Genomic DNA, 19,801 nt, shown 5'->3' on the forward strand with positions numbered 1-19,801 from the left:
GGGTAGGGTGGTGTCGGGTGGGGTGGGATTGGGGTAGGGTGGGGTGGTGTAGCGTGGTGTAGGGTGGGGTGAAGGGGTGGGGGCAACTTTGGTAGGGTGGGGTGGGGTTGAGTGGGATGGGGTAGGGTGGGGTGGGGTTGTGGGTGGGGTGGAGCGGATGTGGTGGGCGGGTTTTCGGGTGGATGCGGTGGCGAAGAAAACATAAGCACGTGACTTATGACGGTTGGTGGTGGAGGAAGGGGAGGAAGGGGAGGGGGGCAACGTGGGTAAAATGCAGCACCACGTGATATCCGATCGACCGCTGCATTGTGGGTACGAACCAAAACAACTTCGGCGCGCAAGGTTTGCATCGTCAACCCCCGAGTCGCTTTATTTTGTTTTATTTGTTGTTGTATTTTACATCGTTGGTATAGGGCGAGACGTCAATGTACGATGCGGTAGATTTAACGACAACAACAACAAAGAGACGCGTTGACGATGAAGGCGACCGGCCCTCGCCATCACGGCGTGTCCGAGTCTTAATTCGATGGCTTTGTTGATCAATTCGCCGTCGAGTTGAACAACTTTGGCGGTGGGACTCAGGCGACGTCCCCCCCCCCCCACGTGGCCTTCATCAGCGGGGCCCCCCATCTCGGAAGCGAAGCGCGGCTGGGGTTGGAATTCGTGCCACGGGTTTAGTGTTTGGGTAGATGGGGCCTGGTGGTGGTGGTGTTGGTGTTGTGGGTACGTCCTCCTTAATGTGGCGACGGATGCACGACCGTGTCAACTCGTACAGGTTAAGGCCGTATGCTTGTGCTGGGAAATTGAGTTTACTGCGTTCAGCCGTTTCAATACGCGCAAAAAAGTGTATTGTTTGTGTGTCTTCCTTGTGATGGGTCTTTGTAGGATGAACTTTGAGATTTATAAGGGCACGGGGTGACCAATGAGGTCTGAATTGGTCTCGAATAAGACAGGGCACTGATAAGGGGTTGATAGGTATGGGATACACCACTACTATACAATACACAACTGTACACTACCATCTTCTTGGTTCTTTCGGTAAAGTCACGTAGAAGGGAAGTAATAAAATAATAAAAATAAAACATAATAAAATAAGTGAGAATTATTTTATTATGTTTTATTTTTATTATTTTATTACTTCCCTTCTACGTGACTTTACCGAAAGAACCAAGAAGATGAATCCCTGCAGTCACGAAAGCTTTAAATCGAAAAATGTACACTACCATACCTGTCAACCCATACGGTTTACTTAGTATTTTTGTGCATGGTAAATGGATTTCAGGTTCATACGGAATACAGCCGTTTTAATACAGGCAACAAATGTTTGTGTCTTTGTGTTTCTCCCTTGTGATGGGACGTTGTAGGATGAACGTTGAGATTTATAAGGGCACGGGGTGACCAATGAGGTCTGAATTGGTCTGCAGTAAGATAGGGCACTGATAAGGGGTTGATAGGTCTGTGGATGTGGTCGACCGCTGTGCATAGCAGGTGTTATAGGCTGCTCTCTTGTGCTGAGCTGTTTCACGATGCTCCCACGCCTTCACCAACCACTCACTGACCAGCGTGGTGAAGTATGGTCAAATAGCCCACAGACCAGCATGGAGAGGCTCCCATCTTTCAGTGGGCTGACGGAAGGGGCTGGTGGTAGTGCAATTGGTTCAAATGTCGTGTAACCGTAGTTACTTCGGTGTAGTCCTTGTCTGAGTATTAGTGTAGAATCAATATGTATACTGGAGGAATCCAGTGAGTTATAAAGCTTTTCACAGATGGATGCGCGTCTTGGTATGGAGTTTACCAACCCAAGCGTGGGTTCAATGAATTGTCACATCACTTATGGAGACAATTTAGCCCTTGCTATGGGGCATGTAGGATCTAAAATGTAAAAAAGCACGTGTAAAGAATCAAGAGGATAAATATTTGCAGCGAGGGCAATTGTACGTCTGTGCTCGCCACCTCTGCTCTGCCTGAACACCAACTCGTAGTGTGGTGAAATATGATCAAATAACCACCCATGTCTGAAAAGGCATGGTGGGGTGGACTGCATCGAGCAGTGGATTGACAAGAGGCCTCTGATTATTCACGAGTTTAATGACCGTTCACTGTAACGTTGTCATAAGCTCTCAGTAATTGCATGTCATTTGTTTCATGTAAATATTATTTCGTACGTCCTAAATACATTTGGAAACTATGAAAGACTTTTATTTTTTATCCAGGTGCATTGGATACGTTTTTGAAGTAGATACATATATCTGCTTCCTATCCAGTAAAAAATACTTTAAATAAATAAGGTCAACTCATAGTCCTTATTCAATCTACTGTTGGATGAAGGCCTCCTCCACATGCCGTGTCAGTCGTGGAGGTTGGCCATTATTGACACTTGTCAGTGTGGCTTGGTGAAGGGTCAACTGGAAACTGGTACATGTTGAAATATTTCTGTTTGTCTGTAAGCCATCAACAAAGATAAGCTCCCCCCCCCCCATTTCTCATTTGATTGGAGAGACGACACTCGACATGGATAGATCGATGAAAATTATATTATCGCAGTACCCGGCATCAAATTATGCACCCGTCTCCATCATTTGAGCGATAGTAGTTGGGGTGGCAGTTATTACATTTGGAATCCCAGTAAAATGTTGAGCCGTCACAACCCGACGTTTTTCGCAAGCCACCACCACTAATTTGGCGCGACATCTCGGCAGAGATGAGCGTCGAGTACTACCCATCGCTCATTTCTGGAAGACTTTGCTGTTTCTTTCCTGGATTGTTCTGTTTGCGCGTAGTCACTTTAAGATGCTCCTTGTTCAGGTTTTTGTTTGTTGCGGTTGCACCTGATTCAAGAGCCGAATGGCTCACAGGGCTATACCTAATAAATGAAACTGAAATGAAAACTGAAAATTTGAGAAGAGGTGTGAGGGTACAAAAGCGTCGCTTTTGATTCTGACTTTGCATCTTGACGTTCGCCCACAGCGCAGGGGTCCCCGATGCCCGAGAACCCACGGTTAGGCGCGCGCGAGGGGCGGGAGCTTCGCTCGGCAAGGAGCCGGGCTCGCTCGTTCGCGCTGCTCTGCAACTACACGCAGCGCCTGGCGCGCCCGCTGTGGCTCGACTTCCAGGGAGTTCCCGTGCCCTACGCCGACATCCCGTCTCAGCGAGCCCTCTCCATCAACACTTACGTGGGTCTGTCTCATCGGCGAGCTCCGGCTAAGGCCATCTCTCTCGCGTTGTCGGCATGGGTCCAGGGGAAAGGGAATAATCATAATGACGAATACGTTTCGATTTAAAGCTTTCGTGACTGCAGGGATTCATCTTCTTGGTTCTTTCGGTAAAGTCACGTAGAAGGGAAATAATAAAAAATAAAACATAAAATCAAATTCTCACGACGTTTCGGCCACAACGCAAGCAGCCGTCCTCAGGTGAAGAACAGGGCTGTCGGAAGGACAGCGTCTGCCGAAACGTCGCAAGAAATGAATGTTTTTTTGTATTATTTTATTATTTCCCTTCTACGTGACTTTACCGAAAGAACCAAGAAGATGACGAATACAATTAGATTTTCGCTTACGATGGCAATATGTTCAGGAGCTTATTTCCAAGGTTGAAGTCTGCTATCTAGGAGAGAGGGCTTTTCAGGCGAGGGTTCGTGTGGTAATACAATAAATGTACTGTACAGCGCTTCTCTATATCCATTCTCTTTTTTTTTATCAAGGAAGGATGTAAATAATATCAGTATAAAAAAAGGACTTGGCAATAGATAACGACATATATTATTCAGCAGATGTGGATATCTTATTTCAGGTATGTAGTTTTGATGGCAAAGATATTTTTGAACATCCTCGGTGGCAAAATTTAGGGGATCAAGGGATCGGGGCAAGTCAAGACATTTGTAAGTTGATCGTCAATGTCAAAAATATTGTTCATGACATTAATAACGAATATAAATAACGCTAAAACACGTGCTTATCTCGCTCACAAATCGAATGAAGTGCACGGAGCGATGATGTTAAATTGGCCATGTTGCACGGAGTTGTATTCCTGGCAGTCGATTGGCTGATTTGGTGGGAGTGACAATCCTGAGTAACTGCTGCCACACTCACAGGCGTTGCGATCTCACTTGGATAGTCGTGTTTCTTTTAAATATTTCGAAAAACATTATTTTGGAATGTCTTGTTATCTTGCTGCCAGTCGGCTAGAAAGCAAACCTGGGTCACGTGGATTGTGACACGGTGTGCTAACAAAATTAACCACTCTTCCTTCAAAATGTAATATAATGCATAGTGCACACCACTTCCCCTACTCTTCTGATAATCTGTCTTAAATTCATGATGCACACACCTCGACATACCAACATTTACATTCCCAATAACATTTGCAATTGCATAATAAAACACCCATATTACTTGCATAAAATGGAATTGACATCATATACCTGTCAGCCCCTTGTCAGTGCCAACCTTATTACAGACCAATTCATCCTACAAAGTCTCATCACAAGGGAGAAATACAAACAAATCGACAAAAATGTTTTTCCCTTATTGAAACTGAAAGGTATGACAACCTCATATACCTCATTTTCATTTATAAATACTGTATGTGACATATATGTAATGTGTATCATGAAAGTAAAAAAATTACCCCCGATTAGCACGGTTGGCTACGTACGGCGTGAAAGAAGTTCAACATACATGCGTGCGTACAAAACTGTCCGCATGGGATGCGTTTCTTGTGCAGGCCACCCTTGGTTGTTTCGCGATGCAACAACCGGTGACCGGCTGTTGGCCAACAGGAGGGACGTCTTCCTCCCGGAGCTGGGCAACATTGGGGAGAACGGCCGACCGCAATACGTCCCCATCAAAATTACACTGCCAGGTGCATTATAACGCACACACACCACAACGAATCGTAACACAGTCGAGACGCACACACACACGCACAGTCTTAAAACCAGAGCCGAAGTTGTGTCGTGCTCAGATGAGCATGGCGAATTGTTTTAATGTTGAATAACTTAGTTTTCAACAAATTTCCAAAGTGTGGGTGGGGATCTCACTGAGTGGATTGTGGGGTAGCTCATCCATTTACAGCCCAGATCTAACGGTGGATATTCTGTATGCACGTTCAAGTAAAAACAACTATGACGTGGTAAATATTTTACAGACCTCGGAAAAATTATTGGCTGACCCCCCCATCCTGACCAGGATATGAAAATGCTGAATTCTAATTTTGACTTGTGCACTTAACCGCTGTGCCATGAATATTAATATGCACTACAGATTTTGTACGGCATTTTGTTCTATGTTTATAGATATAAAGTTATATTGATGCACAAATGGATTGATATAACCACTGCACCACCCTGCTAGATCCATAGAGTGGACAGCAGAGGGCAGTGCAACAAAATAAATTGTTCTGTATGTTCCCACAAACCTGGACTTACAAATGTGGTATAGTATGGTCAAATGGGAAGGCCTTCATGCAACAATGAACTGACCAAAAGTTTGTACACGGAGAATCGCTACTTCACTACCACAATGCTAAAATAAACTATCCTCAAGACAGTAGTGAATTACAGATGTTAGACTGTGCAGAAGCTGTACCTCTCACCACTCAGAACCCCTTAACCCGTGCGTGTGTGTGTGTGTGCGCGCTGTACGTATTTTATATGCGCGTGCAGTGTACACTCTGGTGGAGCGCTGTCTACAGGTGACGCGCCAGCTGGTGCCAAAGGAGGACTTTGAACAGCTGCCCATCCCGCGGTCCCTGCAGCAGGAGCTGGCCCGCGTGCCCGACCTGCAGCGGGAGCTTGCGGAGCTGCGTCGCAGTTCGGCACAGGAGGATGGCGCGGAGCACTGACTAACTAGCTCGCTCGCTCGACAGATGCCGCGTGTCTCACCGGGACCACAATGGATGTTGGGCTGCCATCGCTCTCATCGTCATGGAGTTATTTTAATTTCTCCGCTGGATGGAGCCCTCACCACATTGGCATTCCTCATGAAATTGTGACGCCACAATCGTTCTCCTGCGCGTGAACTAATTTCATCACTCCATATTATCTCCCATCTGGTGCGTTGTCATCTTTGCTGAACGATCTACGGCCGTTCTTGTTTGCCAGCGTTTGTTCCCTGAAAAGAAGTGTCCCATCTGAGCCACACTTCTCTTCACAGTTAAAGTTATAGCTTTGATTTGGGTATGTACCTGAATTTATTCCAAGCATACATTTCTCCATATGCTTAAAATATATATATATTTTCCTTTTCAGCATTTGCTTGTGAGTTTTGTCAGTGGCCACGTCTATGATATGTATGTTATAGGTGGCATCATGTTAGGCCGTAGACTGTTAACTCTCTTTACGACTCACTGCACATGTAATGGTTCGCATTTTTATTTCAAAACATCATATCTGAGATGGGATAACATAGCCTCAGACGTGAGTATGATTAACACAAGCCCAGTTTGAGTTTGTGCATTACCACTATGGTGTTGACGGTTCCTGGAAGTCGGTGTGGTTGGTGCTAGATTTTCTTAGTCGATTTCTTAAAGTAATGTATTCAAAAAGCTTTCGCATTGCAAATATCAGTGGTATGGTTACAACGATACCATCTTATTGACCTAGAAATTCGAAATGTAGCTGTTATGCTTGAATACCAACAGTGAATACAATGTTACATGTTCCTTTAGTAATTTATATGCCATTCATTTGTTTTATTTCGGCATTCCTATTTAACACTGACAGATGCACATGTATCCAAAATTCATGATTTAAAATCACGGCATCCCTTGCTGTGAGTGTCGAGTTGCCATAGAATGGTACACCAAAGTGTGGACTAGTATTATGTCCCCTCTATACGTGATGGTGTTGCCTGTCCCCTTCCACCTGTTGGTTTTCTCCCACATGTATAAGCACGAAAGTAATTGGCCGAAAACACGTACATATATATAGGTCTGCAGAGCTTCGGAATGACACCGGCTCACTGCCAGGCTGCCTTCAATTTGTATGGCTTATTAGTGATTGTAAGATGCAATTTGGATGAACGACTGCATAAAACGTGAGATGAATGGGGGAGGAGTAGTGCAGTGGTTGGTATACCTCTGAATCGGAGTTTAATTCCCTTCCACAGGTCACATTGCCAATCCGTACTGGCCGTCGTGGTGCTGTTTGACCAAATAATCCTCATGACCGACATGGTTTCGGAGGCCTTTCAGCAGTGGATCAATAAACACGTAAATTATTTTTGTAATAAAATACACGCAGCTAGTGTTTTTGAATTAGATGTTTCCAATCATTTTTTTGTCAACATTTTTAGTTTTATGGCCATGAAATATGGCGAGCAACATTAGGCATTTTTTAAATTGGAATTTGCCAATCCCCATTCTCTGAAGAAGATGTTCATTGTAAACAGTTATTTATGTAGATATTTTTGTATACAAAGCTTCGCAACTCAGTAAAATGCCTGTACACCTGTTTTTGGTGAACGAATTTAATAAAATATAAACTCGTCGTACTGTGTTGTTGAGCGTTTCGGGTGATAAATAACATCGGGTCCACCCTTTTCTGTGTAAGGTTAGTTTAGTTAACTCAAAGCATACACTGTCTTGTTTGTCTGCTTGGCCATCCTATATTGATCTACCATCATAACGAATAAAATTTCTATTTAAATCTTTCGTGACTGCAGGGATTCATATTCTTGGTTTTTTCGGTAAAGTCAGGTAGAAGGGAAATAATCAAATAATAAAAATAAAACAATAAAATTCTCACGACGGCTGCTTGCGTTGTGGCCGAAACGTGATAATTTTATTGTTACATTTTTATTATTGTATTATTTGCCTTCGACGTGACTTTACCGAAAGAACCAATAATATTAATACAATTTATGTTTCTCCACTAGGTGGCGTTAGAGTGTAGCTGTGACTTAATATTAACAGTACTGTGTTATTGCTCAATAGCAAACTTTTTTTACGTGACGACTTCTGCATGCTATAGTTATGAAGTCAATACTTGGAAGCTCTGCATTTCCACGAACACTATTGTGTCAATATATTTAATTGCATTTCAATTGAAATCTGTAATGCGATAAGGTTATTGCAATGTCCAATTCAAATTCCACGGCCATACATGAATGGAAGCCTGCTAGATGACAGTCTAATCTTTACAAGTTTTTAATATTCTATTTTGACCAATATTGTTAACGAGTAATAAGTAAAAAATCATATTTAGCACTTGCAATAGTTTGTCGACTTAATCCCATCAGCTGTTGGAGCTTACGGACATATCCATTGCAAAATTAATCTGTAAAAACACATTCCTGCGGAGGGAGCTGGTAGGAACGTTGGGTTGCTCGGACAATGGCCAGGGTCAACGGCGGCGTGGTGTATTCCGCAAATATGCCCGACTGTGAGGGCGGGCACAAGCCGGCGTGAGTAGGTTAAACGTTGAGTTTTATAAGGGCACCACGGGGTGACCAGCCCCTCCCCACCCAGCCCCACCACTCCCACCCAGCCCCTCCCCACCCTCCGCACCCAGCCCCTCTCCACCCAGCCCGACCCCTCCCATTTTTTGATGCACGACGGACGGACACAATAATCCCCTGTGGGCTGGTGGAACCAGGTGGTTCCTACCAGTATCACGTGGAATATGCGTAGCGTTGAACGATACAGGATCAGAATAGCAATAAAAACAAACCGCGTACTAATTTCAGAAAGTTTATTATAAGACGTTTCTGAAGTCACGGCATGTAAACACAAGGTCGAGACTTGACAAAAGTGGCGTCTCGGTTACATGCTCAGAACATTGATCACAAAAATATCTGACCGTGACCACGGGAATCCTCAAACGCCGAATCTTCGCGTGTGGAATCTGCGCCTGGGCATCGTACATTCATAAACTCGTGGACAAACTGCCTCCAATCAGTGAAGCATATGCAACGTTGTCGGAGAAGTAAAAGTTTTATATAAAAATACGCTCACGTCTCGGTCAAACATCCGGATAAATATTTATAAGTCGAAGCTTTTACATGGTGACAAGATATTTTAAGGCAAATAATAACGAAAGAAATCATTGAAATAACCGTAAAATGCATACAATTTACAGGCAAAATCCATGGTATATTACACGCGTGTTCATCCCATCACTGCCTATCGTCAACATCACATTTTTTTGCTTCCAAATATTGACAAAGCAGGATTGTCAGTGAGATTCACAAGAGCCGTTCAGAGCCTGCGCGTTTGTGCTGAAATTAATTCACCAGGACCGACGGCCACGCACCAATAAACACGTGTTTCTGGCATGCAATATTCATCGTGGTGCCAACACGGGAAACTTCAACTCTCGCTCTTATTGACATCACGTCTTTTTGCGCCAGGACACGGAAGCTTCATATTCTTCTTGCACCTGCTAACATAAGGTGGCTTTCCATCACCTCGAGTCGGTTGATAAGTACATTGCGGGGAAAAAAAACTAAACTGCTAGTGTCGTCCCACCGGCAGTTCTTGAAACAGCTCCACTCTGCATTGTGTTTGTGTGTGTACGTTGAAACGTGACCACCGGCTTCACGTCTTCATAAAGACACGGCACGCTCGCGAGTAAGTTGCCTGCAGCGTCAACACGAGGTGGGATTGGGGGTGGTATCGCTGAGCTCTGGTGCGGGTCAAAAGCACTTGAAGCAACAGCAATTATTTCCACATGATAAAGCCACTTCGTTGTGCTATCATTTTGTGGCCAGGTAGCTTCTGAACGAGAGCTATCGAGCTCAGTTTAACACGTAAGGAGGCTTTCGCGACTAATATTCATAATGGAGGTTTTTTTTTGGTTAGATCGCGTAAATATATGTCGTTAAGCCCGCCACCACCCGACACAATTAATTGGTAAGGTTTATCACGTAAGCAAACATGTCAATCCGCTACTGGTTTAGCACACCTGTGTTGGAGAGTGAACCCACTCGAATTGTAAACTGTTGTGGCTTCAATCTCCAACACAGTAATGAATTGGCATGTTTCGTTTACGTGACAAACCTGACCAATTGGTTGTGCCGGGTGGTGGCGGGTTTAACGACACATTTATATTGACGCGATCAAACCCTCCTAAAAAAACCTCTGGATAAATGATAAGCAGTCTAAAATGAATGATCAGGTGGTATACCCTCCAATAAGGAAGATGTGGCAAGCAGTTTGAGGGTAGAGAGCACACGAACCAAGCACTGAACCTAACTCCTAACCCAAAAGTGCAAGCCACTAAGAGCTGGGTGAAAGTGCTGCACGCCTGATCCGGCACTCACTCTGGAAGCGAGGGTTTGTGGATCACACAAAGATGTCGAAACCCCCCCCCCCCCCACAAGCCCACCTGCTGCGAGGTGGCCCAGGATATGGTCGTTCAGAAAAAGTAGATTAAATTCCTGTTTGTGGAGCTTTGAGTGCTTCATCTTATATGCCAACACATTTATCTGGAAGTTCCAGTTTCCTCCCACAAGCTGATTAATGCAATTGGTCAAATATCTTGATGCTGGAACTCTCCTAAAACAAATCTTGAGATTCAGTGGGACTTTCATGGGTAACGTTAATTAAATGAATCTGTTCAAAATGCACAGTGGGTTTAATTATCTCGCGAAAATATTGACTCCACGATTGAATGAAAGAATGCAGAAACGGATGCCTGGGATATGAGTGCGGTGGTGACTGGATATGGGGGTTTGAGAAGTGGGACAAGCAGGAGCATGTGAGGCTTATACGGCGGAGGAAACGTGACGAGATGTTAACTACCTTGCCTTGGACGTGGGTTCGATCCTGACTGACGCCTGGATATTTGGAGTTTGCGTGTCTTTCAATCAGCGGTCACGTGGATTTTTCTCCGGGTTCTCCGGTTTTGCCCTCCATATTTAAAAATCAACGTCACGCGTTTAGAGTATTTGGGCTGCCAAAAATGTCCACGTGATAAGCCACTTCGTTGAGGTATTATTCGTGGCCTGGTCACTTCTGAAAAAGAGCTATGTAGCTCGGTGGGCCTTACACTGGTAACATAAAAAATTGTTTCGTTTTTTTTGAGTAACACGTGACCGGACGTCTCCCCAAGCCAAGTTCTTCCCCCCCAAGGTGACCACATCTCTCCCGCTGCACCCAAAGGACGTTTTATTTCCACAGCATGAACATCCGTGGAAAATGAAACACATTTTTACAAAATAATGACTCTTTGTTGTGTTCCGGTAATTGAACATCAGCACCAAACATATATGTGGTTTCACTGGCTAAGTAAACTATGCTTTATAAATATTTTTGTATGTAAAGAAATATATTAAATAGATTCAGCTTGTATGCCCTTCCCACACCCCCCCTTCCCCAAAACCCCTTCCTAAATGACCTTTCAATTAAAATGCTACGAATATACTTATGCACAGTTATAATTTTATACTGCTAATGTTACTGTACAGCAGTGGGTTTGATACACATCAAAGTGTGTTTATAAAAAAAGGCACATATAACATTTAGTGGCACGAAAAACAACTTCAAAACCATTCCTATCTTTTTTAGATATGACATCTCTGCTCAGAAACGTAACGCAAAAAACACATCATCAAAATTGTTCGAGGGTATAACGGCTTACAAAAAATATGACGAGCATGATATTTGGAAGCTATGATTATATAAAAATTAATTATGATAGAGTACTTAACAATGTAAACAAACATACACATGTTTTTTTGTTTTTTATGTAGAATATCCAATCCTTTTAATGAAGGCAAGTGGCCTATAGCCAAGTAATAGGAAAGTAGAAAATTAACCCAGCGGCATCTGGCTAGTGGGTTCATATCCCCCCCCCCGACTTCCCTCGTTAAGTTATTATTGTGCCGAGTGTAAATCGAGCACATGAAATAAAACAACAAGCTACCGTTGGCGGCTTGTGTTTGTGTGGCTCTCGCACCCAGAAATGCGTGGGTCGACAGCATTTACTGACAACATGCGTGTCTGTGTTAACTAACCACGGTGGAAAGGAAAAAAACTGACTTTAACAAATACAGATTCCCCCCACCCCCTCAAAAATATATGTTATGCACATTAACAGCAACACATTAATGGGCATACACTAACTATTAAGGTTTAACACTGATGTCCTGCTTGTGCTTGAGTTGTAATATCATCTAAACAAATCATTAAATAGTAATACCGTACTCGAAATATTTTTATACAGTAAAGTCTTAATGAGTCTTGAGTTATTGATCTCAAATCAATGAAATAAATCCGTCTGAAGCTTGCTAAATTCAATGATAAATCAGGGCATGATGTACATCGCTAAAAGTTAACCTTGCCAAATTTATTTTTACTCCTGGAGAGAGGATGAAAGAGTTGCGGGTATTGAGGTTCTGTAATGTGCTGTTCCATAGTAAACACCAGGCATTGACCTTGCCAAAGCCAACTGCTGTTATGCTTACAGAGGTGTGGGGCCTCATCAATGTCTAACCTGCACCAGGGACAACAGTGCAACCAGACACCCTTAAAAATAAATAGCACGGCTACCCGTTTAGATGGTGTCTGTATATGGTCATTATTGCATATTGCCATCGCTAAAAATAAAGAATTCCATGTTAATATAATTTGTACCCATTCTCTGCAGGCTCCGTTTTGTCAGAGAACAAAATGTGTACAAAGGCCAACACATCATCACTGGCTTTTTTTTTGCATCCATCCCAACAGCAATGACAATTGGCCTCGTGAAATCTCATCAGTCAAGGGGTCAGCAAGCTGAGCTGTCTCTCCAAATCGGGATGGGCAAGACATTAAATTATGGCTCTGATGGGGTGGCGCAGAACCACTGGTGTCTCCTCGCAAGTTCCTCATCGAGTCATAAACAAACGGTGCTTGGTGGTCCAGTTAGCAAGGGGCCTTCATCAGTGGTGTAGCGTGGTTGGCATGGGTCCCGGAAGAATGAATTAAATGGGGGCTCACGTCCAATTTCGCTCCTAGTCGCAGCCCAGCGCCCAGGTCCCCTCCCCGCGTCCTGTGGACCTCGGTCCGGGTTATCACCTGTCCTGGTTTTCCCAGGATCCTCCTCCTTTTGAGGCAGCTGTCTAGGGCAAATCTGGCTTTTTTAGGCCAGATTCAAAGGTTCAATTTCTTTGCAGATCGTAATCATACAGCGGTCAGCCCAATGCATTTTATTCCAGAATTATGAGATATTCTCTTCTTTCCAGAATACGTCCCGGTTTTTTCTTGTACCTCAGAGATGGCAACCCTAGCCCGCCCCCCTCCCCGTGCCACGGGTCGCACCGCCTGCACGCCCCCCTGGCTACGTCGCTCGCCGCTTGACCCTCCTCCCCCGACGGCTCACAAGTTCATGGGCCCCGCCTTCTCCTCCCAGCGGCAGCGGCGGTCGCCACCGCCCGTGGCGCCCTCCTTCGCGCTCCACTCCAGCGACCGCTGCTCGGGGCGCACGCGGCTCGGCGGGCTGGGCGGCGCCGGCAGGGCCGGGAGGGCCGGGAGGGCCGGCTGCTGGGGAGGGCGAGACAGCAGTGGGTTTCGGCTGACGACCACCTCCAGCGTGTCGCCACACTCGGCGATGAGCGGCACCAGCAGGCAGCAGTCAAAGTCCCGCGTGTGAATGTCGTTCACCTGCCAAAGGGGGGTCCGGGACGGGCGGGGAATTGAAAGCGCCCGTGGGGGGGTTGAGCCGTGCAAAGAAATTGCCGAGCTCAATATTCATAATAATATATATATATCTTGTCTATTCAGATTTACGATGTATGTTTACGTACAGCCCTTTGTTTTCCAATTCACTGCTGGATGAGGGCCTCTCCACGTAGTTGGTCGTGAGGGTTATTCGACCACACTTCACCGTGCTGGTCAGTGTGGGTTGATGGAGGCGGGGAGCATAGCCATGGCAGCATAGATGTACTATACAGCAAAGGATATTGCTGCATTTCCCCCTGATGCCCACCACGTGCCCCCCCCCCCAAGCCCGTATGACGACCTGTTTTATCATGCACAGCAGTCGCGCACCCAAACACCGTCCAGGTTCAACTCTGCCTAGTATATGAGATCTGACAAGATCGGGTGCATGCCGGGTGAATTATTATGATGGGAGTGTGGGCTCATCCGTACATCTGTCCATTCACCCGTCCTTACATGTCTCTGTCTGTCCACCCTAACAACTTTTACACGTCTGTCTATCCAATCATTCGTCCATCCCTCTATTCTTCCATCTGTTTGTCTGTCCATCCATCCATCTGTCTGTTTTTATAACCATCTCTCCCTCTGTCTCACTGTCACGTGTCTGTCTTTCTGTCCACCTGTCCTACCATCCATCTATCAGTTCCTCTGCTCATCTGTTCTTCTGCCCGTCCGTCCGTCCGCCCGTCCGCCCGTCATCTTTCCATTGTATCCGTCTGCCGCACCTGCAGTACGCGATCGTAGGTCCTCAGGAGGCCACTGCACTCAGCAGGGCCGCCGGGCCGCACCGCGTTGATGAAGACGCCACGCTCCACCAGCCCGTCCGACACAGAGAAGCCAAAGTCTTCACCCTCCTCCTTGTGCAGCACCACCTGTCACAGCAGCCCATGCGATGACGGCGACCGCTATAGCAAGAGCACCATCTGACATAGCAGCCCCTGCTATTTCGACGATTTAAACTACTTTTGTATTTGACCAAGTAAAGCCCACTGAGCTGCATAGCTCTTTTTCACCAGCGACCTGGCTATCGCAAAGTGGCTCATCGCGTGGACATTTATTGCAGCCAAATACTCTAAACGCACGTTTGCTGATTATAAATGTGGAGGGAAAAACCGCAGGACCCGGAGAAAAATCCACGTGTGTTTCTCCCTGGCATACCTAATATAATAACCCAGGAATATCCTTAACGCTCGTGACGTCACTCCACATCGACCAGCCCTTCTAATTAATAATCATGAACAGGTTACGTCCTCCACATCAAACAGCCCCCCTCATTAATAATCAATATAAGGTGACATCCTCCAAATGGACACCCCCCCCCCCCATTAATAATAATTAGCGGCTGACGTCACTCCACATGGGGGGCCGAGGCGCCTCCTCCCCCCTCCTCGGCGTCAACTTACAACCCTCGCTACAAAGGCAGAACCCTCACGTCACGCGATCTCCGTCACGCTGTTGAGACATCAAAGTAAAAAGGACGTCATGATGAACAAGGGATTATAACCTTAAAATGCAAGAAGTCTGTGTCACCATTGAAACCTCATTTGCCAGTAAAAAATATGATAATTGTTTTTTTACCCTTCTATCTGGCAAAAAAACTGACACCTTTTTACAAGGAGTCCAAAGGAAAGCTGTCTCGGGTGTGGACCAATCAACTTCAAGGACAGTGCATACATTATCAGAGTTATGTTTTTTTGTTTGCATTATGACTGCAGGTATTGTGGTCTATGCAAACATGACTCCTTGTAAAAAAAGGTGTCAGTTCTGTTGCCAGATAGAAGGGTAAAAAAACCAATTATCAAGTCTGTGTCACCTTACAAATTACACACGCATTAATGCAATGAATATCACGTCGCGGTCTGCTTTTCGCTTGCAAGTTTCAGATTTACTGCAATACACCCGTCCTTGTAAGGGCAAAAGGCCAGTGACATTAATATATGCCCGCAGTATCAACCAGGGCGGCTGCAACACAAATATCCGAAACCTCCACGAGCCAAACTGCAAAGGCGCTGCCACTCAGCCATGCCGGTCTAGAGACAGGACCAGTGGGGGGGGGGGGGGCAACCACCTTGTGTATTTCCACGGGTGTTGGCGCCATGATGTCCTTCAGTTGGCGCTGGAACTCCTTGAGCTCCCAGGAGGTGAGGCCTCCCGCGTGCGCGTCCTTTCGTGGCCGAGCGCCGTGGCCGTTGCCGTCGCGCCAGGCCGTGCGCGCTCGCGGCCGCGGAGCCTCTGGCTCATCGGGCGAGGGTTCGTCATCGTCGTCTGGTTTCGCGTAGAGTGGAGACATGCCCGACATGATGCTGGCCTGTCGCGGCAACACACACACGCACGCGCACACGCAAGCGTAACGAACAACGCATGTAACACGCGTGCGACACGCGTGCGCAACTCACGTAATGCACGACTGGCGTGGAAAAAAAAAGACGTTTCTGGGAGGCTCAACCGAGTCACATGGTGAGCTGCAAGACCCTGTCATAGCCACAACTCAGTCACTACCCCGCTCGCACAGTGAGCGGCCTTCTGCTCTGTCTGAAGTTGGCCCTCCCCGCTGCTCACACGCCCCCCCACCCACTTCCCCGCCAGCCACGATCACTACACATGCAGCCTGGCTCTTTGCCTCTTATCAGTTAAGCGATAAGGTCGGAAATTATTTAAGCTGGGACAAGAAACCCAATTTATGCAAATTCTTACAGGACACCAGGAAAGCCTTTCTGAAACCAGGACTGTCCTGGCTAAACCAGGTTGTTTGGTAGCTTTATGCATATTAAATACAATAAGTAACACATGGTTTTGTGTAATTATTATGAATAATGCATAATATGGTGTCACATTTTCCAATTAGGAAAAAAAAAGCAAAAATTAGTGTAAATCCCATGGTTAGGTTACAACCAAAAGAATCTCCCCACGTGATACACTTTGACTCAGTGATTCTCACAAATACACATCACATTACCAAAACAGTCGTTTTCACACAATCCGTCAAGTACATCAGTGTCTGGTTAATTGATCACGCATGAGGATGTGGCGTTAACAGGACGCATAGGCAGCGGGTGTTGGCTGTGTCCAAACAGGGTTTAGGGCCCCCTCAAACCTATTTAGCAGCTGTTACATTAAGAACACACAAGCCTGCGCGGTAAAAAAACATAAACCTCTTAAAGCCGGGCTTGGCGAGAAGAGGGAAAATTCTCAAACTTGCAGAGCACGTGGTGGCATGACGCCGTTGGGTGAACTCGTGCCAGTCTCGATTTAAAGCTTTCGTGACTGCAGGGATTCATCTTCTTGGTTCTTTCGGTAAAGTCACGTAGAAGGGAAATAATAGAATAATAAAAATAAAACATAATAAAATAAAATTCTCACGACGTTTCGACCACAACGCAAGCAGCCGTCCTCAGGTGAAGAACAGGGCTGTCGGAAAGACAACCCTGTTCTTCTTCAGGGCTGTCGGAAAGACAGCTCTGTTCTTCACCTGAGGACGTCTGCTTGCGTTGTGGCCGAAACGTCGTGAGAATTTTATTTTATTATGTTTTATTTTTAATTAGTTTATTATTTCCCTTCTACGTGACTTTACCGAAAGAACAAAGGAGATCGTGCTCTGCCACTCGGAAACCTTGCAGCCTCTCATTTTTGGACACTGAGTGTCTAAAACATATATATTTATTCATTAAAATCTTTCACAAATATTTCAGCTCCTCCACCTAAAACATTTTTTCACCCGTCACCTATGACAAGACATTGTGCAAATTATGCAACCGATGTTAGAATAGGTGCAGTGACAATGCTGACATTAACGTGGGTGCTGCTATTAGTGTTGCAAGGTGATGCCTGCATGGATTAATCCACAGCCACAGATCCTCTGCAAAGGAATCAGGTTACATTGAAACAATGTCCAACTTGATGCTAAATAGTCACGTCTATATCATGTTTAATAACTTGCTCAAGCAAACATTTTTGAACAATCGAATAACTGTGATTAAAGTGTTTAATCGTGGCCATGTGTTAAACAATTTTGCGACAGCCCTTTGTCAATCAAATGCCGTGTCGATCATGGGGGGGGGGGTGTTATTTGACCATACTTCACCACACTGGTCGTGGAGATAGAGTGGTGGTGCAGTGATTAGCGGACTGTGCATTAAACCAAGCAAACCGAGTTCAAATCCCAGCCAAAGCGAACGTCAGTGGTGAGTGAAATATGAATATGTTACCACCCCCCTTCACTAACATGCATGGCGAAGTATGGTCAAACAACTCCCATTGGACACGATGTAGGGAACACTTAATCCAGCAATGGATTGACAAAGGGCTGTATATTATTCAACAAATGTTTATACTTGAGCGCAATGTGACACAACATTCTACACTTGCACAAATTATCAGATGGCACACTCGTGGGAACGATGTGTTAATTGAGTGGATAACAAATCTGAAATTACATATTTAATCTGCTACCACGAATCCATAAGAAGAAGAAGAACATTGTGTTAATGGATGGACTGCGTCTCATCAGACGAATCTCAATGAGATTAATTTAAATTAGATTCTGGTCATAATTTTAGCAACATGGGAGTATATTTTAATTGGTTGTTTTTTTCTCCAAAATATATGTTGATATTGGTGTCAGGTCATCGGGGCGAATCAATTCGCGACGCTCACAGTGTCAGAGAATTGCCTCAAAAAGGTGTCACATTCGTAAAACGTTGCCCCATTTTTGCCCAGTAAACGTGCAACGCTGACCCAATGCTGGCCCAACGTTGGGAGACCAGATTATGGACATCAGCTCTCTGCACACAGTTGGCTGCCTGGATTTAAACCACAAGGCCCCCAGTGGTCTGACACAATATCACTCCTCCAAGCCACCTGATCAGAGCATTTCAAGAATTCATATTTAAATCACGGGATAACATCCTGTAAAATACCATTAATTAAGTCCCCAACGTCCTCATTATGTTATCCAGATTGATATATTTTTTTAGTATGAAACTGTTCCACGTTCTCACCCAAAAAAAGAGTAATGAGAAAAGTTAATAAATTTATAAATCTGCATATAATTAGCATGGTGAAAAAGGTCGGTAAAGGCTTTTTATTTTATTTACATAAGGCAAAGCTAATCACTAATCCTACATGCCGCTGGGTCCTTCCAGTCAAAAACGAGGCCTATCTTGACGAAAACGACCACATTCTGCAGCTGAAAACCCAACTCGCCAGATGGGGCAAATTGAAGTGTATCTTTACGTAAGCATTCGAAAAGGGAAAAAAACAAGCGAGCCGAATGGACAAGGTGAGAAAATTCGTCAGAAAGTGTGACATTCATGCAGCCGAAGAGGAAAGCGGTGACGAGCGAAAAGCCGGCGTTGCTTTAAGAGAAACAAAGCGGGCCAATTCTAAGCAAATATTCGCCGAGGATGGATACCATGAAAGCCAGAGCCTGCCGGTTCAAAAGGCTTCCCACTTTGTCCTGCAAAAAAAAAGACAAGGCACACACACACCTCGTGACCGTCCCACAATTACGCAGTTTTCCTCACCCTGGGCGTTGGAACCACAGCGTAAAAAAAAAAACGGGTCAACAGAAAGAAGAAGAAAAACCCATCGCAAATCATTCTGAATTAGCGCGGTGGAAGTCGGGGATTAGGACTGCATCGGGGCGGCTTTGACTCGCAAAGACAACCATTGTCGTTTAAGCAGGAAATGCATAAAGACTTAAACACTAGCAGGACTAAATCTAAAAATGGTGGTGGTCAGGGCTAAATGTCTCACTTTATTTTCCAGACTGCTGCTTGGCTGACTTTGAGTAGAGATGATCGACATAAGGCACTACACCACCAGAGTTCAAGGTGTACCTGTCTATGATAATGCTAAATTAGTGCACCCTATGTTAATAAAATGTGGCGTGCCAAAATTAATTCCTGCAACAGCGTTATGGACTTGTTCTATTTAAAATTAAGCACTGCTGGTGATGATGTGATGGTTGGCTACGTACGGTGCGAAAAAAGTTCAACATACATACATACATGGAGGTCCGTTGAGATCAACTTTGCAACAGTAATGGGCTCCAGCAGACAGAGGGAAGCAACGGTGAGGTGTGGGGGAAACAACGGCAGTGGCCACGATGACCTCTCGACCTCTTCTCTGCAAGTGCCGGCTACGTGCTGGAGGCAACTGA

The 19,801-nt window shown here is 45.2% G+C and overlaps 2 protein-coding genes across 16 annotated transcripts in view; one reads left to right on the forward strand and one right to left on the reverse strand.

Moving 5' to 3' along the window:
- The window catches only part of LOC144944306 (glutamate receptor-interacting protein 2-like), a 209,150-nt gene that overhangs the window by 31,775 nt on the left and 157,574 nt on the right, over positions 1 to 19,801 (reverse strand). For 6 of the 12 annotated variants that reach the window (XM_078872357.1, XM_078872356.1, XM_078872352.1 and 3 more), the window contains 4 exons: positions 19,052 to 19,096; positions 15,710 to 15,949; positions 14,367 to 14,513; positions 8,689 to 13,584 (listed from right to left, as the gene is read on the reverse strand). In XM_078872357.1, coding sequence (XP_078728483.1) covers positions 13,300 to 13,584; positions 14,367 to 14,513; positions 15,710 to 15,949; positions 19,052 to 19,096 — 717 coding nt within the window. In that variant the 3' untranslated portion in view covers positions 8,689 to 13,299. Of the gene's footprint in view, positions 1 to 8,688; positions 13,585 to 14,366; positions 14,514 to 15,709; positions 15,950 to 19,051; positions 19,097 to 19,801 lie in introns of those variants that run through there. The other 6 variants (XM_078872359.1, XM_078872358.1, XM_078872351.1 and 3 more) reach the window with 4 other exon arrangements.
- On the forward strand, positions 255 to 7,489 carry LOC144944299 (von Hippel-Lindau disease tumor suppressor-like). Of its 4 annotated transcripts, none has more exons than XM_078872335.1 (4): positions 255 to 342; positions 2,968 to 3,177; positions 4,726 to 4,863; positions 5,666 to 7,489. In XM_078872335.1, exons 2-4 carry the CDS (start codon positions 2,982 to 2,984, stop codon positions 5,842 to 5,844), a joined length of 513 nt encoding a protein of 170 aa, XP_078728461.1. In that variant the 5' UTR covers positions 255 to 342; positions 2,968 to 2,981; the 3' UTR covers positions 5,845 to 7,489. The 4 variants fall into 4 exon arrangements, with proteins under 4 accessions (XP_078728461.1, XP_078728459.1, XP_078728460.1 ...); XM_078872333.1 differs by having other exon boundaries at positions 261 to 342; positions 2,968 to 3,173; XM_078872334.1 differs by lacking the exon at positions 255 to 342 and adding an exon at positions 352 to 723.

This window comes from Lampetra fluviatilis, chromosome 34 (genome assembly GCF_964198595.1).
Source record: "Lampetra fluviatilis chromosome 34, kcLamFluv1.1, whole genome shotgun sequence".
Taxonomy (NCBI): domain Eukaryota; kingdom Metazoa; phylum Chordata; class Hyperoartia; order Petromyzontiformes; family Petromyzontidae; genus Lampetra; species Lampetra fluviatilis.